Below are 25257 nucleotides of genomic sequence, written 5' to 3'. Positions count from 1 at the left end.
GCCAAGGTACCAGGACTGTCCTAGTGGGGGGAATAAAAGTGAAATTATAGTCCTTTCTCCTGAAGAAATCAGGGTCTAGTGGAAAGCAAGGTGGGACCGGAAGGAAGCTGGCTGGTGGAGCTTGGCCCTGTGCTAAGCATTCCTATCCACTTAACTGTGATAATCGTCTGAAACCCCCTACAGACCTGGGAGGAAGCTATTGTATTGAAGGGGCTCTATGGAGTCAGGGAGAGAAGCCAGGCTTTAGAGTCAGATAGCTCTAATCGTGCGTCTCACCCTCTCTGTGTCCCCGTGCTCTCCCTCTGTAAGATGGGGACAGTGACGGCACCCACCTTCCAGGTCTGCAGTGGGACTGACACAAAGGTGCAGGGCAGTGTGGGACTGGAGCCTGCACATGGTGGGTAGTCAGGTAGCAGCCACTGTGCTGTCACTCCCATTTGGGAAGTGAGCAAGTCTCTTACCAGGCAATAGTGAGGAAGCAGCAGGAACAGATTCGAATCTAGATTTACCTAACATAGTCCCAGGAATTCTCATGAAACAGTTCTGCCTCTGTCCCCAATATAAATAATTGTTCTCATGTGTCAAGAATGGGAAATCAAGTCACATTTTTCTATGGAAACCAAAACTCCAAAGGATAGAAGATAAGCCTCAATCATGACCCCTCGGGTAGCTTAGCTCTCTTCTTCCTTCATTAATATTGTTCTGTTAAATCAACAGTAGGGCTTGCTATCCCTGATATTAAAGATATTGAAAGATATTAAGATGTGCAAGGCACCAGTTTCATTGACTTTCTGTTATCTCCATGAAGGAATGTGTGCTGTATGTACTAATTTATTAATTGGTGAAACCCATCATAGCTGTACTCCTTTGGGCAAAAAAAAACCAAAAACAAAAACAAAAAAACCCCTGTATTTCCAGGGCTCATCTTGTCTGGGAATTTTTTATCTTTTTTGAATTGGGAGGGGGATTAGAGAATATAGTACTGATCCTGCCTTTAAATGCCATTTCATTCACCAGTCGATGTGCAGTGGGGATAAAGCCCCTCCTCCGCCCACTCAGAAAGGGGGGACCATTTCCTGCTCCAGATGTGGTCGCTGGAATCTCTGGGAGGCATCCTTCTGCGGCTGGTGTGGAGCCATGGTGGGTATTTTAAAACTGAGAATCTATATACTGAGCACCTCACCACTGGCCTGGAGAGAGCCAGGCACTTCTTCCATGGCCTTGCAGAAATTACTTCTTGTGATTTCGCTACTGGTACCTATAACCTAAGAATCTGGAGATAGAGATAATTAATTATCTTACACTGAGAACCATCTCTGATGACTGTTTTGATTTGCATTTCTTTGAGGTTAAACCTTTTCATTCATTTATTGACTACTGGCATTTTTTAAAATGAATTCCTTCTGCCTGCCTTTATAATAAAACACTCAAGACTATGTATTTATTTATTTAAGTATCGCATGCAAATAATAAAAAAGTTTAGAGTGAAGGGTTAGTCTCCTTTCTCTCTAAGTCCCACAGTTCTCCTGTCAGAAGCAATTGCTCATATCCAGTTCTTGAGATGTTCTTTCAGCTATTCAATGCATGTATAAGTAAACTGGTGCCATGATCTCTGACCCAATTATTTTCACCTAGCAATTTGTCTTGTTAGTAACCTCCTCATTCTTTTCAGTGGCTTCATAATCCATTGTTTGTATGTATATACTGTGTTATATTTAGACTATCCCTATTGCTGGACATGTGTGTTGTTTTCAGTGATTTCTTTTAAAACCACAGTGCTTTAGGGGTTGACCTGGAGTATACTTCTTTCTGTACTTGTCCATCTGTAGGATAAATTCTGGAAGGTAGAATGGCTGGGTCAGAGAGTCTGGGCATATATTAATTTGTATGGTATGGGAATAATTTACATGAGGAAATTATAACTCTAATATTCATCAAGATATTTTCTATCCTCTAGCTTGGCATTCCTGCTGGCTGCTCTGTTTGCCCTAAATGTGGGGCCAGCAATCACCTGTCTGCCCGATTCTGTGGCTCCTGTGGTATTTGTGTGAAGTCCCTGGTGAAACATAGCTTGGACAGAAGCCTGGCTCTAGCTGCTGAGGAAGCTCGCCCTTTTTCTGAGGTGAGGCCTCCCCCGTAGTAAGAACTGGTACCCAGGAAGAGGCTGTAACTCTGAATGTGTATGCTCCACCCTGTGAATCAACCCAGGGAAGAGACCCAAAACTTTTAGAACTTTCACATGGAATTTCAACTAGGTGTGTAAATAAATGCAGTCAATTTAGATTTTAAACACTCGAATGATTTCTTCAGAAATCAAAGATCTAAATGGGCATATTTGTGTGTAGTAAATTGAGGTCTATGCCATTGCATTTGCAAGGCCGTAGACATAATGCCACTTTAGTGGCTTTAAAATACATGAGATGGAATGCACTTCTCTTGAATTTCTTATGTAGCATTCTGAGAACTTTTCCTTCCCCTTTTTTATATTTTAGAAAGCTTAGGGTATATAAGATTGCTTTTGTAATTTATAACAGCTGGGCATAGTTTGAGGACAATCTCACCGGGTTATTTTCAGAAGTACTTAAGCTCTAACAACTGGCTTTGTGTTAGATTTTTATAATTTTATAAATTTCTCTAAGCTGGATAAAGACTTCTCAGTTTCTTCTTATCTCTTTATTATACGAAGTTAAAGACTGATAATTATTAGAAGATGCACTCAGCACTTTGTATGCAGTTTTAGGGAGTTCATGACCTTTTTTTTTGAGATGGAGTCTCACTCTGTTGCTCAGGCTGGAGTGCAACGGTGCAATTTTGGCTCACTGCAACCTCTGCCTCAGTCTCCTGAGTAGCTAGGATTACAGGCATGTGCCACCATGCCCGGCTAATTTTTGTATTTTTAGTAGAGATGGGGTTTCACCATGTTGGTTGGGCTGATCTCGAACTCCTTACCTCGTGATCCACCCACCTTGGCCTTCCAAAGTGCTGAGATTACAGGCATGAGCCACCACGCCCAGCTGTTCATGGCTTTCTTAACCCAGTTTGAAAGATTTAAATCCTAGACTGCCACTAGCCCGTATTCCTTTGTGCAAATGAAACAAAGGTGTTCTTTTCTCAAGACACTTGACTGCCATCTATTGGAAATTGCTTGTAATATGCTGGTTTCTCTACTAGAAAAATTACCCTAATACATATGCAAATATATGATGTTCACCATGTGAATGGTACTACTTCGAATGCAGTGATGTTGTGCAATGCACAACCTTTCATGGTAGTCCTCTCAGGTCACCAGGTTTAGATGCAGGAAAGTATGTTAGAGAAAATGTTGGTGACCAGTGGCTGAGTGTGGATGAGTAGTGAAGTCTATCCTCTATTGGATTATAGAGCTGAAAAGGATAGATATCTTCCAGGCATCAAGCAGGCTGGCAAACACCCCTTGATTTGCTGAATTTTAGATAAGAAATGGCTAATCATGGATCGGGCTGGAAGTTGCTGGGAAAGACAGGAGCAAGGAAGATGAGGCAAAGGCTGGAAAACCCTATTAGTTCAAAGTATACTTTTCTTGAGATACTTTTTATTCTGATTAGAGTTGTTTTCTATAAGTAAAATGCAAGATTGATTAAATTATATTCTAATTTAAAAAATGTCTTCTGCCTCACTCATAGCACCGATGTGCCTGGCAGTCCCTGAATATTCCTTTGCCCAGGTCTGATGCTGGGACTAAGAGGGACATAGGAACACAGACTGTTGGCCTGTTCTACCCATCCGGCAAGCTGCTAGCAAAAAAGGAACTGGAAATAGCCTCTCAAAAGCAGAGGCAGGAGAAAATGAGTGACCATAAACCCCTCCTCACAGCCATCAGCCCAGGAAGAGGTAAGGGGGAGGATGCCCTTTCTTCTGATCGGGAGGGAATTCACTCTTTCTCTGAAAGAACATTTCATTTTCTCTTCCTTTTAGATTTATTTGTATGTGTAAGAAGTAAGTTTCTTTCTTTTCCTCTTTTTCAAGTAATTTTCTTTGTATTGGAAAAAGAAGCTCTTCCTGTAAGCTCTTCCTTAAACTTTCAGTATTCTGATGTTTTAGCTCATAGTCCTGTTGTCTAGTTCCTCAGTCACATGGCGCATGTGGGTTTCTTTGTCGTGATAGGCATGTTGTTAGTGCGCAGTGCTATTGCTATCTGCCATTATCCCTTTTTTTAATTGTAAAATTTAAATAACATAAAATTCACCATTTTGACTATTTTTAAGTCTATAATTTGGGCCAGTTGTGGTGACTCATGCCTGCAATCCCAGCACTTTGGGAGGCCAAGGCTGGAGGATCTCTTGAGTCTAGGAGTTTGAGACCAGTCTGGGCAACAAACTGAGACCCTGTCTCTACAATTTTTTTTTTTTAAAGCAGTCATTTGTGGTGGTGCATGCCTGTGGTCCCAGCTAGGTGCTTCAAATTTCATTTTGAAATTTAATCTCTATTGTGGTGGTATTAAGTGGCGGGACCTTTTGGAAATTGATCATGAGGATGGAGCCCTCATGAATAGATCAGTGCCTTATGAAAGGGCTGGAGGGAATGAGCTAAGGCCCCTTTTTGTCCTTTGGCCCTTCCTCCATGTGAGGACACAGCGTTCCCCTCTTTTGGAGGATGCAGCAACGAGGCACCATCTTGGAAGCAGAGAGACCAGGCCCTCCCCAGACACCTAACCTGCAGGGACCTTTATTTTGGACTTCTAGCTTCCAGAACTGTGAGAAATAAATTCCTGTTCTTTATAAATTACCCAGTCTCAAGTATTTTGTTTACAGCAGCACAAATGGGCTAAGACAGTTTGCTAGTATTTTCCTGAAGACTTTTGTGTCTATATTTATAAGAGATATTAGTCTGCAGTTTTCTTCTTTCCTCCTATTGTCTGTCTGATTTTGGTATCAGGATAATGGTAGCCTTATAGAAACACTTCTCTTTTTTGAAGTGGTTATGAAGAATTGGTATTAACTATTATTTAAATTTTGGTAAATTACCTGTGAAGCTATCTGGATCTGCTGTTTGTCTAGTGGGCAAATCTGATTACTCTTTACTTTTTATAGGTCTGTTCAGATTCTCTGTTTCTTGTTGAATCAGTTTTGGTAGTTTGTGTTTTTCTAGATATTTATCTATTTCATCTGATTAATTTATTAGCATACAGTTGTTTGTGATACTCTTTTATAATCTTTTTTATTTCAATAAAGTTGGTGATAACATCTCCTATTTCATTTCTAATTCTAGTAACTTGAGATTTCATTTTTTTTGGTCAATCTTACTAAAGGTTTGTCAATTTCATTGATCTTTTCCAAGAACCAACTTCTGGTTTTATTGATTTTCTATTATTTTTATATTCTATATTTCATTAAATTCCACTCTAATCATGATTTCCTTCTTTCTTCTTACTTTAAGTTGACTTTGCTCTTCTTTTCCTGGTTTAAGGCCAAAGATTAGGGCGATGACTTCGAGATCTTTCTTCAGAATGTGAACATTTGCTGCTATAAATTTCTGTTTGAGCTTTGCTTTCACTGCGTCCCATAAGTTTGGTGTACCTTCGTTTTCTTTCTTTCTTTTTTTTTGAGATAGGGTCTCACTTTGTCGCCCAGGCTGGAGTGCAGTGGCACAGTCATGGCACACTGCAGCCTTGACCTCCTGGGCTCAAGTGATCCTCTTCCCTCAGTCTACTGAGTAGCTGGGAGCACAGGCACAAGCCACCACGCCTGGATAATTTTTAAACGTTTTTGTAGAGATGGGGTGTCACTGTGTTGCTGGTGTTGCTGGTCTCTTGGGGTCAAGGAAGCCTCCCACCTTAGCCTCCCAGAGTGCTAGGATTACAGGCATAAACCACTGTGTCCAGCACCATGAATCAGGGTTTTTTGTCCATTCTGACAATCCCCGTTTGTTTTTTTAATTGGATTGTTTCATCCATCTACATTTAATGTTATTATTGATAAAGTTGGACTTACCATTTTGCTTTTTGTTTTCCAAATGTTTCTAAATGCCTTTTTTGTTCCTCTATTGCTCCTTTACTGCTTTCTTTTGCATTGCATATTTTCCAGTGTAACATTTTGATTTATTTAATGACTTTTTCACTGTATACTTTGAGTTATTTCCTTAGTGGTTACTATAGGGTTTTCCTCATACATCTTAACAGACTATACTTCAGGTTTATACTAACTTAATTCCAATGAAATATAGAAATTCTACCCCTATAATTCAATTCCCTCTTCCCAACTTTTGTGGCATTATTTTCTAATATAACATTATGTTTATGTTTACATATATGTTATAAACTCTCAAAACACTGTTATAATTATTAGTTATAATGTGATGTCTTTTAAAAAAAGAACTATTATTTATGGCTTTTGTTATATTAGCCTTCTTTTCCCCCAGTTATAGTTCTCTTAATTTAGTCCTTTGGATTCATTTCCTAAGCCCAATGAAGCTTTGCTCTTACTCTTACTCACCTCCGTTTTTTGTTTTTTTTTTTTGTTTGTTTTTTTTTTTTGAGACAGAGTCTCACTCTGCCTCCTTGGCTGGAGTGCAGTGACGTGATCTCGGCTCACTGCAACCTCCGCCTCCTGGGTTCAAGCGATTCTCCTGCCTCAGCCTCTCGGATAATTTTTTGTGTTTTTAGTAGAGACGGGGTTTCACTGTGTTAGCCAGAATAGTCTTGATCTCCTGACCTCGTGATCCACCCGCTTTGGCCTCCCGAAGTGCTGGGATTACAGGCATGAGCCACCGCTCCTGGCCTCACCCACTTTCTTTGTGTTGTTATTGGTCAATATATCTTATTTCTATATGTTATAGGCCAAACTTTATAATTATATTCATATTGTTTTACTAATCTCTTTTTGAATCTGTTGAGAAGAAGGGAAAAGAAATATGCATTTATAATGTCTTTTATAATTACATAATTACCTTTACTGGTGGTGGGGTGTGTGTGTGTGTGTGTGTGTGAGTGTGTATGTGTGTATGTATTCATATTACTCTCTAGGGTCATTTGCTTTCAGCCTAAAGAACTTCGTAAGTATTCTTATAAGGTGGATTTGCTAGCAATGAATTCTCTGTTTTTGTTAAACTCTACTAGCTATGAGATTCTTGCTTTACAGTTGTTTTCTTTGAACACTTTGAATACGTTGATCTACTGTCTTCTGGCCTCTGTTATTTCTGATGAGAGTTCTGCTGTTAATATATTGGGGATCCCTTGAACCTTAGGAACCACTTCTCTCTTGCTTCTTTCAAGATTCTCTTCTTGTCATATTCTTTCAACAGTTTGATAATGTGTCTTGCTGTGGATCTCTTTGAGTTTATCCTACTTGAAACTTGTTGAGCTTCTTTTTAAAAATTTTTAAATTTTTTTTCTAATTTTATTTAAAAAATTGTTGTGGGTACATAGTAGGTGTATATATTTATGGGGTACATGAGATATTTTGGTAGAGCCATGCAATGCATAATAGTAACACTGATTGCATAAACAAACAAACTTGCAAAATGGAAACTAATAAAAACTCTAGATTTAATGCCCCCCTGCTTTTTAACTTTTTGTTTTTTCTCTTTAGTCTTATTGTACTGTCTTAAAAAGTTGTAGTTATTATTTTTGATTGGTTCATAATTTAGTCTTTCTATTTAAGTCAAGAGAAGTTCACACACCACAATGACAGTGTTATGCTATTCTGTGTTTCTCTGTGTGCTTACTATTACCCGTGAATTTTGTACCTTTGGATAATTTCTTCTTGCTCATTAACATCCTTTTCTTTCAGATTGAATAACTCCCTTTAGCATTTCTTGTAGGACAGTCTGGTATTGATGAAATTCCTTAGCTTTTATTTGGGAAGATCTTTGTTTCTCCTTCATGTTTAAAAGAGATTTTTGCCAGACATACTATTCTAGGGTAAAACTTTTTTTTTTTTTTAGCATTTTAAATATGTCATGCCACTCTCTCCTGGCCTATAGGATTTCTGCTGAAAAGCCTGCTGCTGAACTTATTGGAGCTCCATTGGATGTTATTTGTTTCTCTTCTCTTGCTGCTTTTAGGATACTTTCTTTATTCTTGACCTTTTAGAGTTTAATTATGAAATGTCTTGGGGTAGTCTTCTTTGGATTAAATCTGCTTGGTGTTCTATAACTTTATTGTACTTGAATGTTGATAGTTTTCTCTAGGTTGGGGAAGTTCTCTGATACTATCCATTTGGTTTTTTTGTTTGTTTGTTTGTTTAAGACGGAGTCTCACTCTGTCCCCCAGGTTGGAATGCAGTGGTGTGATCTCAGCTCACTGCAACCTCTACCTCCTGGGTTGAAGCGATTCTCCTGCCTCAGCCTCCCAAGTAGCTGGGATAGCAGGTGTAAGCCACTGTGCCTGGAAAATTTTTATATTTATAGTAGAGATGGGATTTCACCCTGTTGGCCAGGCTGGTCTCGAGCTCCTGACCTCAAATGATTCACCCACCTTGGCCTCCCAAAGTGCTGGGATTACAGGTGTGAGCCACCACATCCGGCCTGATAGTATCCCTTTGAAGAAACTTTCTACTCCTATTTCTTTCTCTACCTCCTCTTTAAGGCCAAATACTCTTAGATTTGCCCTTTTGAGGCTATTTTCTAGATCTTATAGGTGTGCTTTGTTGTTTTTTATTATGTTTTCTTTTGTCTCCTCTGAATGTGTATTTTTGAATAGCCTGTCATCAAGCTCACTTTAATTCTTTCTTTTGCTTAATCAGTTCTGCTATTTAGAGACTCTGATGCATATTTTAGCATGTCAGTTCTATTTTCCAACTCTAGAATTTCTACTTGATTCTTTTTAATTATTGCAAACTCTCTTAAATTTATCTGACAGAATTCTGAATTCCTTTTCTGTGTTATCTTGAATTTCTTTGAGTTTCCTTAAAACAGCTATTTTGAACTTTCTGTCTGAAAGGTCATATATCTCTGTTTCTCCAGGATTGGTCTATGGTGTCTTATTTATTTCATTTGGTGAGGTCCATGTTCTCCTGGATGCTGATGATGCTTGTAGATGCTCTTCAGTGTCTGAGCCTTGAAAAGTTAGGTATTTATTGAGGTCTTCACAGTCTGGACTTGTTTGTGCCTATTGTTCTTGGGAAGGGTTTCCAGGTATTCGAAGGGACTTGGACCCCAAGCCCCATAACACTGTGATTTTTGCAGACTTGTAGAGGTACTGCTTTGGTGGTCTTAGATAAGATCCAGAAGAATTATCTGGACTACGAGGAAGAGATTCTTGTTCTTTTCCCTTCTTTTTCCCAGACAGACAAAGTCTCTCTTTCTGTGCTGAGCCACCTGGAACTAGTGGTATGGTGATGCAAGCACTCCTGTGGCCACCACTATTGGGACTGAGTTGGGTCATACCTGAAGCCAGTATAGCACTGGGCCTTGCCCAAGGTCCTTCCCTTCCAGGTGGTGAGTTCTACCAGGCCTTGAGCATGTCCAGAGATGCTGTCGGGAGCCAAGGGTTAGAGTAAAAAAACATAATTATTTACTTGATGTTCTATTATATTGCAGCTAAGCAATCAAATCATAATAGAAAGTCTTTCCTGCTCTTCCCTCCCCTTCCACAGGCAGAGGAACCTCTCCCTGTGGCCACCACCACTACTGGTCCACAGGTCCACAGGGGATTCTGCCAGGCCACTGCCAATGTTTGCTTGAAGCCCAAGGGCTCTTCTGTTAACTTGTGGTGAATGCTTCCAGGCCTGGGACTCACCCTTCAGGGCAGTGGACTCCCCTCTGTCCCAGGGCAGATCCAGAAATCCTGTCCAAGGCCCTAGGCCTAGACTCGGGGACCCCAAGAACCTGCTTGTTGCTCTACCCCACTGTGCTCAAGCTGGTACCTAGGGTGCAAGATGAAGTCCCCTTTACTTTTCCCTCTGCTTTTCTCAAACAGAATGAGTCTTGCACCATAGCCACTACAACTTGGAATGTGCTGGGTCTTCCCTGAAGTTAGCACGTATCAGAGCACAAGGCCCACAGCATACTCCCTGGGTATTGCTGATGGTTATTTGGGCCCAGGGGCCCTTTAGTCAAGCAGATGATGAATCCTGCCAGGACTGAGGCCTTCCGTTCAAGGCAGTGAGTTCCCTTCTGGCCCAGGATGTGTCTAGAAATGTCAGCTGGGAGCTAGGGCCTAGAAGGGGGGCCATATGACTCTGCCTTGTGCCCTGTCCTACTGTGGCTGAGCTGGTATCCAAGATACAAGACAAAGTCCTCTTTACTCTGCTCTCCTCTCCTTAAGTAGAAAGGAGTCGCTTTTGTTGCCATGAGCTGCACTGTCTGGAGTTGGAGAAGGGATATTACAAGCCCTCCTTAAACCATACCAGCTGGTGTCTCCCTAGGTCACGTGCCACCCTAGTTTACTGCCTCTGAGCCTAGCCTAGCACTAGGAGTTGCCTAGGAATTTCAGTCATTGTGTCCTAGACTGCCTTTCAAGTTTACCTATGATCCCAGAGCACCTCGGCCACCAGTGGCGAGGCTTGCTGAGAAATTCAAGTTCAGACCACTAGGATGAGCAATTTCCCTCTGGCTAGGGTTGGTCCAAATGCTCCCTCCATGTGCGGGCACTGGCTGAGCCCAGCACAGCTTTATTCTCAGCTGTGACAGGGCAGTACTGAGTTCAGTGTAAAGTCCCCCAGTCACTGTGCTCTCCCTCCCCAAAGTGCACACATTCTCTTTCCATGCTGTATCGCTGCTGCTGGGGGATGTGGAAGGATGGTATCAGTGATTCAAGACTGTGTCTCCTGCCCTTCTCAATGCCTCTTTCCACAATATGAAGTTAAAACCAGGTATTGTGATTGCTCACCTGATTTTTGGTTCATGTAATGGTGCTTTTCTGAGTGCAGATAGTTGTTAAAATTTGGTGTTCCAGCAGAGGGGATGAATGATGTAGGCTTTTTCTGCCATCTTGCTCCAACTCCAGCTTGTTGAGCTTCTTGGATGTATAAATTCATGTCTTTTATCAAATTTGGGAAGCGTTTGGCAATCATCTCTTCAAACATTTTTTCTGTCCCATTTCTCTGTCTACTCTCCTTCTGGGATTCTCATGTAGATGTTGGCATGCTTGATAGCTTCCCATGGGTCTCTTAGGCTCTGTTCATTTTTCTTCATTCTTTTTTCTCTCTTTTTTTACATTGTATAATATCTATTGACCTATTTTTCAGTTTGCTAATTCTTTTTTATCTTACTTCACATTTACTGTTGAGCACCTCTTGTGAATTATCTATTTTAGTTATTGTACTTTTCTGCTACATATTCTTATTTGGTTTTCCTTTCAAATGTTTATTTATATTCTCTTATTTCAAGAAGAATTCTTCCTTCTTTTTTTATTTTTATTTTTTATAGGCAGAGTCTTGCTCTGTTACCGAGGCTGGAGTGCAATGATACAAATCACAGCTCACTGCAATCTCAAACTCCTGGGCTTGAGCAATGCTCCTGCCTCAGTCTCCCAAGCAACTGGGACTAGTGGCGCACACCATCATGCTTGGCTAATTCAAAAAAAATTTTTGTAGAGATGGGGTCTCACCATGTTGCCCAGGCTGGTCTCAAACGCCTGGCCTCAAGCAATCCTCCCACCTCAGCCTCCTGGAATGCATCATAATTTCTTCTATTTTTTTTTTTTTCCTAAGAGTCGGGGTCTTGCTCTGTCACCCAGGCTGGAGTGCAGTGGTGCAATTATAGCTGACTGCAGCCTCCAGATCTTGGGCTCAAGAGATCTTTTCACCTCAGCCTCTCGAGTTGCAGGGACTACATGTACATTCCACTACTCCTGGCTCTTGTTTTACTGCTTTTAAGCATGATTTCCTTTCGTTCCTTGAGCGTATTTATAATGGCTGCATTGAAGTCTTCAATCTTCAGCATCTAGTTGCTATCACAGGCAGTTTCTGTTGCATATTTTTTCCCCTGTGTTTGGGTCAGAGTTTCCTGTTTCTTTGCATGTCTCATGATTTTTTTGTTGGAAACTGGACGTGTTAGATAATATATCGTATCAACTCTGGGTACTGACCTATCTTCCAGGCTTGTTATTGTTATTTGTTTGTCTGTTTGTCTGTTCATTTTAGTGAATTCTATTTCACCCCCGCAGTATGAAGCTTCTGATGTGACTCCATGGAGAGTGTAGCCTTGGCATGCACGCTGTCACCATAGGATGATGATGGTTTGGCAGGGCTCTCTTTGTCTCTTTCCTGACCACACCTAGCCATTAAGCTCTACTTACTGTTGGATGATTCCTCTATTGTTTTCAACCATGACCTGGGGCATAAATTGCTTCCCGGACTGGTTTAATTAAATTTGGCATCCTTTACAGCAGGGGTGTCCAATCTTTTGGTTTCCCTGGGCCACACTGGAAGAATTGTCTTGGGCCACACACAAAATACACTAATGCTAATGGTAGCTGATGAGCTAAAAAAAAAAAAAATCTCATAATGTTCTAAGAAAGTTTACGAATCTGTGGCCCAGTGCGGTGGCTCACGCCTGTAATCCCAGCACTTTGGGAGGCTGAGGTGGGCGGATCACCTGAGGTCAGGAGTTTGAGACCAGCCTCGCCAACGTGGCAAAACCCCGTCTCTACTAAAAATACAAAAATTAGCTGGGCATGGTGGCAGGCATCTATAATCCCAGCTACTTGGGAGTCTGAGGCAAAAGAATCATTCGAACCCGGGAGGCAGAGGTTGCAGTGAGCCGAGATCATGCCACTGCACTCCTGCCTGGGCAACAGAGTGAGAATCCAACTCAAAAAAAAAAAAAAGAAGAAAGTTAATTTATGAATCTGTGTTGGGTTCCATTCAAAGTCATCCTGGGCCACATGTGGCCCATGGGCTGTGGGCTGGACAACCTGGCTTTACAGGGATTGTTTTTTAGGTCAGTGTTTGAATATTTTTCTTACCTCAGGAGGGCTCTTCTTAGTTGTTTATTTCTCTGATCCTCTGAGGTAAACTGGCCGGCCTATTTAGCTCATATCTCTAGTGAATCTTCTAGTCTTTTAACTGCTTTTTAACACAACCTCCATTGTTTTGAAAGCAGCCTTAGGCTTGAACTTTCCCACACTTTGTTGCAAATGAAGTCTGTTTCTTTGGGGAGAGATTCTGAACTCTGTTTTTTGACCTGCCTCTTCCCCTGGGCAAAATCTCTGAGCCAATGCTCTGGATGGAGACAATGGCATGTTTTTTCAATGTGGTACCATTGCTTTAGGGGCTGGGTAAGCAGCAGAGCAGATGCAGCTGTAGCCTTTGTTCTTCATGACTTGCTTCTCCCAACATTGGACTTGTGCTGAATGAGCCAGGAATAGGTGGTCTGGACCCCAGTATTCCCAGTGTTCCAGATCAAAGGTAGAACATCCATCCCATGAGTGGTAACTGGGCAGAGAAAGGGAGCCCCCATCTCTTCACCACACTTGGCCAAAACTTAGCCTGTGCAAAGGGCAATTGGGACAGGATGAGAAATACTGAAGTCCCTGACCTTCCTCGGAAGATACTACACCCCTTTGGGAACTCTGAGGAGAGGGAGCCCTGTGTACTCAGCTGCACCTATGTGGAGTGGAGCTGAGAAGGAGTGGAAGGGAGTGGCCCATGGTTCAAACACCACAGATTCTCATGATTCTGAGTTTTGGTATATTTTCATTAAATGTTTATTTTCTGTATGGCTTTAGAACCATTTCTAGATGGCTCTAAAATACTTGTGATGGATTTTGCTGTTTTTTAAAATAGTTTTGTTAGCAGTGGCGAATTCATACAGGTCTGCAGCAACCTCAGTTCTTGCTTCCAAGGAGGAAAGAATTTGGCCGAGAGGCATAAGGCAGAGTAAGAGACTGAGGCAAGTTTTAGAGCAGGAGTGAAAGTTTATTGAAAAGTTTTAGAGCAGGAATGAAAGGAAGTACACTTTGAAGAAGGCCAAGTGGGTGACTTGAGAGATTCATGTGTGCTGTTCAGCCCTTGATGTGGGGCTTATACATTGGCATGGTTCCAGAGTTTGTATTACTTCTCCCCTGATTCTTCTTGGTGGGCTGTCCCCACGTACAGTGGCCTGCCAGTACTTGGGAGGGACCACATGCACCATATGTTTACGGAAATTGTGTGCATGCTCACTTGAGACATTCCCTTATCCATTGAGTGTCCCTGAAGAAAGGTCATGTACCAGTTAAACTCTGCCATTTTTCTTCTTAGTGCACATGCCTGAGCCCACTCGTCCAACTCCTGAGATCTCATCAGGAAGCCGCTGATCACCAGCTTCAGGTGTCTTCTATCTATTGGGAGACTGCTGTCCCCTGGCACCAGCTGCAGCCAATTGTTATTTTAGAGAAAGTTTAACAACTGCCTGACCATCACCTGATGGTCACCTGACATTTCTGGGGGTGGGGAGAGCCTTTCCTGCCCTGCTCATGTCTCCCTAGCTACCTACTCTAATAATTTTACTGGGGAGTAGGTCCACTCAAATCCCCAGGCTTCCACGCCAGAATTTGGTCATTCCCAGCTCTTCTTTGCCCTCTGGATGTCCTTAGTGGGAGTCAAAACCCAGCCCACAGTCTGACTGAAGTCTTCCAGATATAAATGTGGTATCAGACCTGTGGTAGATTGTCTGCAGAGATGACCAGAATCACTCCTCACATCCCTCCTGTCCTTAGGAGGAAGAGGCTGTTTCTCTTCCTTTGGAATCTGGACTGACCTTGTGACTTGCTTTGACATAGAGAGCGATAGAAGAGACACTGTGATAGTCTGGGCCTAGGCCTTGTGAGAGCTGAAAACTTCCACTTAACTCTCTAGGAAGTCAGTACTGTGTAAAGAAGTTCAGTATAGATTACTGAATTAGAAGAGATGCCACGTGAAGAAGAACAGAGCACCTGAGCCAGCACCCAACCCAAAGACTACAGACATTTGAATGAGTGCAGGTGAAGGCTGAGCCATCCCAAACAGCTCCCAGTAGTTTGTGCCATCTTTGCTGAGGCCTTAGCCTTGTGAATGAAATAATCTTGGATCCCATAGCCCTATTTGAGATGGCTCAACTGACACCATGTGGAGCAGAGATGAGCCATCCCTGCAGAGCACTGACCATATTCTTGACCCACAGAAGTATGGGCAGTAAAGTGGTTGATGTTTTAAACCACTAAGTTTTGGGGTGTTTTGTTTGGTAGCAGTGGATAATAGAAATAGGTTTTCAGTTTCCTGTAGTAGAAACTAGTCCCTTCGAATCCCCTCGTTCAGCCTGAGCTAGAAGGGAACAGACCTCACCTCTCCATGGGGACTCACAGTCTTACAATGACCCTTTCCAAAGGACTTCCTCACAACGTCCTTACTCAGTGCTTTTTTGAGAGTTGAGATTTCATTTTAGAAATATACATCTAAGCCAGGTGTGGTGGCTCATGCCTGTAATCAGAATGCTTTGGGAGGCTGAGGCAGGGAGATCACCTGAGGTCAGGAGTTCGAGACCAGCCTGGCCAACATAGCAAAACCCCGTCTCTACTAAAAGTACAAAAATTAGCCAGGCGTGGTGGGAGGTGCCTGTAATCCCAGCTACTCAGGAGGCTGAGGCAGGAGAATGGTTTGAACCCGGGAGGCGGAGATTGCAGTGAGCCGAGATCATGCCACTGCACTCCAGCCTGGGTGACAAGAGCAAGACTCCGTCTAAAAAAAAAAAAAAAAAAAAGTATAGATCTATTGTATTGTAGCTTCTCAGTCAGAACCTCATTTTTAACATACTCCTACATACGTATTTATTTATTTTCATATTATCTGTCCACTAAGAATATAAGATCCTTGAGGGCAAGAACTCTGTTCACTTCTGTATCCTAGCCCTAGAATAGTACATGACCAATAGTAGGTGCCCAGTAAATATTTGTGGGATAAATGGCTGCTTTGTGTCAAACAGTGCACTAGGCTTAGTATGATCTCTAGTGTTGTCTCGATTACTCATAGTGGGCTCTCCAGATGCCCCGAGCCAGATCTCAGCCTGCTTGTTTTCAGTGCAGCTGTGGTGGATGGTTTCACCCATCATTGCTACCATGCCTCATCAAATGTGCCCCATTCTCTCTCTTGCTGTTTTATTTAAATAATTTTATCTCTCTTAACTTTGCTGCCTCCAACTTCAGAGCGGGAGAAGGCTGCCTATCCGTGCACAGGTGCAACCCTGAAGCACTGGGAGTTAATACTACTTGGGCTGCCCTCACTCATGGGCAAGGGAGCCGGGGAGCAGATCCCCTAGCTTCTCTGTCCTTCAGCAGACAACTGTGAGACATGTTCTCCATGGTCCCTCATATCCCCAGCAAGATTGGGCCCCAGTTGCCCAGGGTATTAACCAGTTTTTAACACATTCGTTCTTCCTTCCCTTCCTTGTCCTGCTCTTTATACTCCATCACTTGCATGTCCCACGGTCACCTTCCAAAGAAACCACCTGTCCAAAGTCTTTATCTCAGGTTCTGCTTTCAGGGGAACCCAACTAAGAACACTTAGGTTCTCTTGTTTAGTGTCACAGTAACACATGAGGTAGAGGATATTAGTCCCATTTTATTAGGTGAGAAAAGTAAGGCTTAGGGAGATGTAAGTGTCTGGCTCAACATCACTAAGCTAATAAATGCTAGATTTAGGATTTAAATGCAGGCTTGTCTGAACTCCAAATTATGTGCTCTTTCCACTGAACCATGCTGCATGACTTTGGAAAATCCCTCTGATTGCTTTCAGCTTAGTGTCTTCATTTGGTAGGTGGGATCCAATGTGGGTTTGCAGAGTCAAGTGGCCACAGGGCACAGCAGGGGCTGTGGCCGGCTGGAGAGCCTGTGCCCTGTCCAAAGCAGCCAGCTGCTCCTTGGCCTCAGATGGTCAGCCTGCGTGGGAAGGTGACCCCAGTGCCCCTGCATCTTCCGCCTGCATATGAGAAACCAGGCATCAGACTCACGTGAAATCTCTCAAGTTTTAAATGGTGGCAGCTAATTCAAATGTGTCTTAAACCCTATGCAGACTGGAAAGGGACCCAAGAGAACTTTTTAGAGTTATGGAAATGTTTTATATATTGATTGGGGTGTACACGTTTGGCAAGCCCCAAATGGTACATTTAAAATATTGTGTAAGGGCTGGGTGCGGTGGCTCACACCTATAATCCTAGCACTTTGGGAGGCTGAAGCAAGCAGATCACTTGAGCCCAGGAGTTTGTGACCAGCCTGGGCAGCATGGTGAAACTCCATCTCTATAAAAAATACAAACACTAGCCAGGCATTGTGATGCATGCTTGAATTCCCAGCTACGTGGGCGGCTGAGGTGGGAGGATCATCTGAGCCCAGGGAGGTCAAGGCTGTGGTAAGCCATGATCACACCACTGTACTCTAGCCTGGGCAACAGAGTGAGATTCCATCTCAAAATAAATAAAATAAAATATTAGGTAAGTTATTGTAGGTGGGATAGAATCATAGAAAAAGAAAAGACCCCATGTGTGGCAATCAAAATATGTTCTTTTGAGATTTTTTTTTTTGAGATGTAGTCTTGCTCTGTTGCCCAGGCTGGAGTGCAGTGGTGCAATCTGAGCTCATTGCAACCTCCGCCTCCCGTGTTCAAGCGATTCTCCTGCCCCAGCCTCCTGAGTAGCTGGGACTACAGGTGCATGCCGCCATGCTCGGCTAATTTTTGTATTATTAGTAGAAGCAGGGTTTCACCATGTTGGCCAGGCTGGTCTCGAACTTTTGACCTCAAGTGATCCACCTGCCTCGGCCTCCCAAAGTGTTGGATTACAGGCGTGAGCCACCACGCTTGGCCTCTTTTGAGATTCTATAATAGTCTATGATTAATCACATATAACAAGCAGTTATGGAGGCAAATGGAACTTGTTCTAGAGCATAGTTGAGGTTCACTAAGGAAAGTCCATCACAAAGTTTGACAAAGGAAATTAACCTCTCTGAGAACATATGTTCCATGCTATCATTTTTCTTTCTTAGCCTCAGGAGAATCATCCAGATGACGGGGTTTCTTTTCTTTCTTAGGGTACTGGAGAAGACAGCTGGATCACATCTCCGCTCACCTCAGGTGTTATGCTCAGAACAACCCTGAATTCCGGGCCTTGATTGCAGAACCCAGGATGGGAAAGGTGGGTGAGATGAAATTTCCACTCCACAAGTGTCCACGGGATCAGGCTGAAGGAACCCTCCATGGACTTTGCCTGAAACTGCATCTTGCCTGGCTCCTTTCCCTTTCCTGCTCTGCTTTCTACACCTTCTTACTCTTCTGCCTTGTGAGCTCTGCTCTAATAAATCACTTGCACATGAAGATTGTCTCAGAGTCTGCTTCTGGGGCACCTGATATAAGACAATAAGATTCTGAACATCTCATGCTCAGATGTCACATTGGAAATTCTAACAGTCAGAATGAAAGGTCCCAGAACAATTTAATCCATCCAGATTGTGCACTTAAATCATACGCTGTTAATATATAGCAATAGTAACATAACGGCTGCCATTTTACAGTGCACCCAGCATCAGCATTGTATTCATCATTCTCACCTTCACAGCAAACCTGCAAGGGAGCTGTATTACCTTTGTGATCACTTTTAAAAAAAAAACCACAAATTCCTTGACTGTCTTCCCCTCAAATGGTAGAATCTGTGTCCCCTCACCTTGAATCTGGGTGGGTCTGTGACTGTTTGACTAACGGACTATGGTGGAAGTGATGCCATGAGACTTCCAGGGCTTGGCCACATAAGGTCATGTGGCTTTCTCTTGCTTGGCACACTCACCTCCAACACTTGTTGGAGCTCAGCCACCCTGCTATGAGAAGCCCAAGCTACATGGAGTGGCCGCATGTAGGTGCGCCAGCTGACCCAGTCCTCGAGTCACCTCTGCTTATGAGCCACATGAGTGACCAGACTCTAGATGATTCCAGCCCCCAGACATCCAACCACCTCTAGCCATTTGAGTCTTCCAGCTGAGGCCTCAGACATGTGGAGCAAAGACAAGCTATCTCTGCTATGCCCTCTCTGAATCCATAGCATAATAAAGTGGTGGTGGTTTAATGCCACTAAGTTTGGGGTGGTTTTTCACACCACAGTTGATAATCAGAAGAAGCCTTATTTGACACCCAGGAATTTTGAAGCTCAGAGGGGTTTGGTGACCTGCCCAAGACTACACTGCTGGGTCTCATGGGGTTCAAGATTTGAAGCAGATCTGTCAGACCCTGTCAGAGTCCCATGTCCTTTCTTTGATACTACATTGCCATTATAAAAAGACAGCTCTGTGAGAGGACCTTTCCTCTGTTTGTCGCAAGACTAGAAGGAACTTTATGAAATAGACTGTGTACTCTTCTGCTGCCAAATAGGCCAACATCGAGATGATCTCATTTTCAAGTATTGCCCAATTTCCTTTGATAATCTATTTTGGTAGTTTATGAATTCTTCAGCCTAATCCAGAGATCTGCAAACTGTGGCGGTTGAGACAAATCTGGCCCACTGCCCAGTTTTATAAATAAAATTTTATTGGATCACAGCTGCACCCATTCCTTTACTTATGTGGCTGCTTTGTGTTATGATAGTAAAGTATTCACAATACAGAACATACGGTCCACAAGACCTAAAATATTTACTATCTGACCCTTCATGAAAACATTTCTTGTCCCTTGGCTTAATCTAAATTCCTATTGCTACTTACAGAGAAACCTGCTCAACTGTGATACTTGTCCCTTAATTACCAAGCCCTGTCCCCACCCCCACCAGGATACCTTTTCCAAGGTGATAACATCTAGTCATGTAGTTTGATTAAAGTGCATCTCTTGAAGAACGTATAGATTTGGATCTTGCCTTTTTATTCAATTTGGCAGTCTCTTCTCTTTAGAGTAGTTTATTTATAATTAGTAGAGTTTAGATATGGCTGGATTTGGATCTGCCATTTTGTTCTTTGTTTTCTATTTATCTCATCTAGTTTTTGTTGCTCTGTTTTTCTTTTCCTACTTTCTTCTGTGTTAATTAAATATTTGGTTAAATTTAGAGTTTAACATCTCAGAATTTGTACACTGTTACTTAAGGCAATGAGTCCCACACCCACAGTTATGAATTCTCTCTACAACTCTTTTAAAAGCTTATCTCTGCTACTGTCCATGAAGATGGTTGTGAAGTTAGCATCAGACTGAATTATAGTCAAGTCTCAAACAAGGTGAGTAAGCCTCCAGAAGTTATTCATTTGAGAACTGACTGATTAATAAATTGAGACAATTTATAGAAATGCTTCTGTGTAATCCATAGAAAGGAAAAGTTTCAAATATTATGAAATGCTACTAGAGGCAAGCAATTTCATAGAATTAGACAAACAAGTTAAACCTCAGACAGGCACATGAAGATATAGTGAGAACAGGAGTTGTTCTGTAGTTCTCAGGCTTATTCAGACTCACTGCAGTCCGATGGCATGTCTGTGATATAATTGATTTGGGGAAAGACTAACAAAAATATTTGCTGATATGCTCTTTGACATATTTTCTTCTATAAAATAAACCAAACTTTGTGGCCATGTGTCCTTGATCTTCCCTTTTATATGGTGATGGGGACATTGCCACAGAGCCTGTGTGTTTCAAACATTGATTGACATTAGCAGCTTTAGTTTCATTGGACAAGAAGCCAGAATAATTAATCAATCAATTGAGAAGCCAGGGAAAAGGAGGGAAATTAACATTTATTAGGCCCTGGCAAGGTGCTAATGGTGCTGTTGAAATTGGGATAGAAACATGGGCCCTGTCTAACTCATGGGGAGGCTGGGAGTATCTAACGAGCTAATGCACATGAATGTGCTTTGAAACCAAATAAAGCACTAACTGCTCTTTTTAATTGTAGCTAGAGCAGAGCTTGGGTCAGAGAGGAACTTCAGGGGAAGGGAAGTGAGAGAAGCAGGTCAAGGAAGGGGATGGGACTGAATGAGCAGGTAGAAAAAAGCAAAGTTGAGCTTTAGCCTGATCCAAGGGGAACTCTGGAGAATGAATTAAACCACAAAGTTGTCCCCAGTTGAGGCAAGGAGGAGAGGGAGCATAACCTCTAGGGCAAAGCAGCATCCACCTACTGAGGGCACTTTGCTGGGGAAGGAGGTCCAGCAGTAAGCTCTTAGCAGCTACACAACAGCTGGGGTGAGTAACCTGGCCAGCTAGTGGGAATGGGGCGGGCCACCAGCAGCACCTCCAATGTGCTAGCTATCTCACAAGTAGAATTGGAGTAACTGTTCCCAGGTCATTGTTTTGTTTTGTTTTGGTTTGGTTTTGTTTTGTTTTGAGGCAGATTCTTGCTCCGTCAACCAGGCTGGAGTGCAGTAGCACAATCTTGGCTCACTGCAACCTCCACCTCCTGGGTTCCAGCAATTCTCGTTCCTCAGCTGCCTGTGTAGCTGGGATTACAGTGTCACACCACCACACCCAGCTAAAGTTTTGTATTTTTAGTAGAGATGGGATTTCACCATGTTGGCCAGGCTGGTCTCGAACTCCTGGCCTCAAGTGATCCACCTGCCTCAGCCTCCCAAAGTGCTGGGAATACAGAAGTGAGCCACTGCACCTGGGCCCTAGGTTTAATAAATCTTTTCTTAGCCTGCATGTTCTAGTGTTCAGGAAGTAGCAGGCTCTTCCCTGGGACAGGAGCAGGCAGCCACGTGAGGGTGCAGGGGGATCAGTCCGGGTGCACACAGACTTCTGTGTCTGGCCTCATTATATAGACGCCCATTTTACTGCATTTTGCTTTCACGACATGCCACTGAGGTAGGTCATATTATTTCCACTTTCCAGGTGAGGAAAGTGAGGCTCAGAGAAGTTAAGCAACCTGCTTCTTCTAAGGGCACTAAGTTAGTAAGTGGCAGACCCAGGATTCACACGTGGCAGCCTGAGACCTTCCCATCATGACACCCTAATTCCAAGACATTGAAGGACTTTAAGCAGAGAAATGACACAATCACTTATAAAGGATATAAAGGTGACTGGGACAGCCACATGCAGGGAGGCTGGCAGACCCCTGTTGAAGGGCTATTGTGATGGTCCCAATGTGAGACAAGGGGGCTGGGGCTTCAGGGAGGGAGAGGAGGAGGGGCCAGACTGAGTGGAAGGTAAGCGGCAGAATGGACAAAGCATCCTGGGGAGGTGAGGAGGAGTCAGGAAGGACATCCAGGTCTCAGGCTCCACTCTCTGGGTAGGTAGAGCTGTACTTAATAAGGAGGAGCAGGTTAGCAGGGAGATCCTTCTTTCTAGTGGGACAAAGCAGCCTCATCATTCATGGTGTTTGAATGTTTTCATTGGCCAGAACCTTTACCTGAACAAGGCAGTGAATTTCAGCGATCACCTTCTGAGCAGTGCTGCCGAGGGTGATGGGGGGATGTGCGGCAGCAGGTCCAGCTGGGGTGAGTTATTCCCTTCTGGCAATTTTAAAGCAACTGACCAGGACTTGGCAGGGATAGCAGAGAATTGCTAAGAGTTTGACAGCCCATTCACAGATCTTGCAGTTATGTTCCAGTCGTTTTATTTCTCTGGCTTCTCTGAAGTCAGAGGTGAGACTTTTGAAGTCCTTTACGGGGCTTGGGGAAATTCATTTGTGGGGTGCACTTTTGGACCTAAAAACTGAAGTCCCTCTTTTCCTCTCCTTCCCACCCTTCCTCTGGTTCCTGGACAGGGGAGTGGCTCCAGGAGTCTCTCCTGCCAGGTTTAATCAAATAGAAATTTCTATGAAAGCCATTTTATCCTCTGACTTTTGAGGGACATGGAAGTAAGAAATAACTTTGTGTGGGGAGTTGGGGGAGGGGCATCATTTTTTTCCCCAACTGTGTCATTTCAGTGAGTGACTACAGCCAGAGTACCTCAGATACTATTGAAAAAATCAAAAAGATAAGGAATTTCAAGACCAACACTTTTCAAGAAAAGAAGGAGCAGCTTATAGTAAGTGTCTTTTTTGGTCTTTGTGGATGTTGTCTTCAGCCTGTGATTTTCAGGTTTTATTTTGACTTTTTTAAAATGGAAGAATAATTTCTCATTTTCTGTTCCTTTTTTATAAGAGCTTTTAGTTTATAAAGGTAGACGTCTTTAAAATATCTCCAGATTATGAATTAGAGTTATTTCAAAGTTCCCATCAGTTTCCTGAATCATCTCTGTGTTTCCTCTGGGGTCAGTTCTGTCTGCCTATCTTTCTCTTTCTTGTCTTTGGTTTGCCTCAAATATGGAACCTTGGTTGTCTGGTCATTTGACAAATGAAGACTAGTTGGGTAGTGCAGATGCTGGCATGGTGCCCAGCATGAGGATGGGCCCTGAAGTCTCTGTGTGAGTGGATGGGCATGTTGTGGACAGACGTCCCTGGAGGGTGTGTGGGCAGGGAGCAGGAGAAAGCCTTCAGATCCCCTGTGTTGCTGGTGGAAAAGGTCTTCCTCTGATGGTGAGGGTGTTGGTGGTGTGAAGCACTCTCACGGGTTTCAGCTTGGGATGAAGCTTTTTTCCTTTCCTTCTACACCCTCCCCTATGTCTGTCATGGAGATCTAGGCTCTGCCCTTCTTTCTTGGGCCCCAGTGCACCAAGTAGAAGCCTTTGCTGGGCAAATCTTACACTTTCTGCAAAATAGTTATCAGGGCAAAGAGCACAAGCCTCCTGCCCTTCTTACATGGGGAAGAAGGGGTAAGGCACTAGCGATCTCAGCTATTCAACACAGGGCCCTTAATAATCTACTCTTGCATTCAGGCTGCACCCAACACCTAACCTCCATATTGATTAGTTTAAGCTTCTGCAGGGCTCCCCTGGAAAGAAAACACTGCTACCTCTGGTGTCTTCAGCTGGATTTTTGTTTGTTTTGGTTTGGTTTCCCTGTCAGATTTCATCTACTTTCAGTCTTCTTGGAATTTCTCAAAATTACTAATTCACCGATGATCAGTACTGTTTCAGAGTTTCCCACATCTTTTAGAGTTTTGTGTTTTAAAAATATATGCCAAGAATAATTCTAAAAGGAGCTTTGGAGAAAAGAGCAGTGGATGCCACCTCCTCCATCCCCAACTTGGCTTTTAATTGGTCCTCTTTGGCTGCAATACAAAGAACAGATGTGATTAGCAGCAAGCCCCAAGGCCTGGGCCCAGGTTGTAGCTGGACACTTGCATGATGCTGTGTGCTTCCTCCATGTGTGGTTCCAAGGCCAGGCCCTCAATGCCGCCTTGTCAGTGCACCAGCTGCCCAGCTTGCACCCTGATTCCTCTGGAGGCAGGGACTCTGTTCTTTATCTTTTTTTTTTCTTCCCACCACATGCTTTGTATGTAACAAACACCAGTACATTTGGAAAGAATATGTTAGAATTGTTTTAACTTCTATTGTTTAGGATTTCTTGTACTCACCACCTTCTCCCAGTTTGAAATATTGTTATTGAGTATAAAAGCATAGAGTTCCATAAACTGAACAGCTTACAATTTGGGAGACTCTACCTATTTACTCTGTGTATAACCTGAATCTTCCACTGTATATGGCTTTTTTTTTTTTTCTCATTTGCACTTGGGGGATAAGTATCAGAAGCTGTAACATTTGTTCACTCATTCAGTGATTATTTTTGAGCACACATGTACCAGGCACTGTTCTACATGTTGAAAATAAAACCTGAACAAAAGACGTAAAGGTCTCACACCTCCTGAAGCTGACATGCCACTGCATTCTAGTACACTTTTCCATGAGGAATGGAAATCAGTGTAAACAAGTTCTCCCCAAGACCCCTGCTGGGGGTTTACTGATTAGAGTACTTGGTTCCAAGCTATTCATCAGTAAGATGGGGACAGCGAGAAAGGAGGCGGCACCACCTGGACCAGGCATCATCTTCTGAAAGGCTCAGAGGCCTTGACCAGGGTCCTCATGGCCATGGCTTCACAGAAGCAAGGACAGGGAAGGTATTATTTCCACTTTACAAATGGAAATGGTGGTCCTGTGACCACCCCACAGCCATGCCCAGAATCCAGAGGCAGAAACATACTAAAAGCAATGTCTCTTGCTTTCTAAACAGCTTCCTTCAGTCTTTCAGCATTTGAAATTCTTTATATATAAAGACGAATGTATGGCATTTAAAAGTATAAAAAGATAAGTTACTCAGCCGGGCCCAGTGACTCACGCCTGTAATCCCAGCACTTAGGGAGACCGAGGCAGGCGGGTCATGAGGTCAGGAGATCGAGACCATCCTGGCTAACACGGTGAAACCCCATCTCTATTAAAAATACATAAAATTAGCCAGGCATGGTGGCATGTGCCTGTAGTCCCAGCTACTCGGGAGGCTGAGACAGGAGAATTGCTTAAACCTGTGAGACGGAGGTTGCAGTGAGCCAGG

General features: G+C 43.1%; 1 protein-coding gene across 13 annotated transcripts in view; it reads left to right on the top strand.

Annotated features, from left to right (window-relative positions):
- The window catches only part of DZANK1 (double zinc ribbon and ankyrin repeat domains 1), an 84656-nt gene that overhangs the window by 51412 nt on the left and 7987 nt on the right, over positions 1–25257 (top strand). For all 13 annotated transcript variants that reach the window (XM_063659400.1, XM_054468168.2, XM_054468167.2 and 10 more), the window contains 7 exons: positions 1018–1140; positions 1958–2122; positions 3663–3870; positions 17960–18063; positions 20042–20116; positions 22228–22324; positions 22756–22856. In XM_063659400.1, coding sequence (XP_063515470.1) covers positions 1018–1140; positions 1958–2122; positions 3663–3870; positions 17960–18063; positions 20042–20116; positions 22228–22324; positions 22756–22856 — 873 coding nt within the window. The remainder of the gene's footprint in view (positions 1–1017; positions 1141–1957; positions 2123–3662; positions 3871–17959; positions 18064–20041; positions 20117–22227; positions 22325–22755; positions 22857–25257) is intronic.

Source organism: Pongo pygmaeus, chromosome 21, assembly GCF_028885625.2.
Source record: "Pongo pygmaeus isolate AG05252 chromosome 21, NHGRI_mPonPyg2-v2.0_pri, whole genome shotgun sequence".
NCBI classification, from domain to species: Eukaryota; Metazoa; Chordata; class Mammalia; order Primates; family Hominidae; genus Pongo; species Pongo pygmaeus.
Note: the sequence above shows the minus strand (reverse complement) of the source record. Positions and strands in the feature narration are given on the sequence as shown.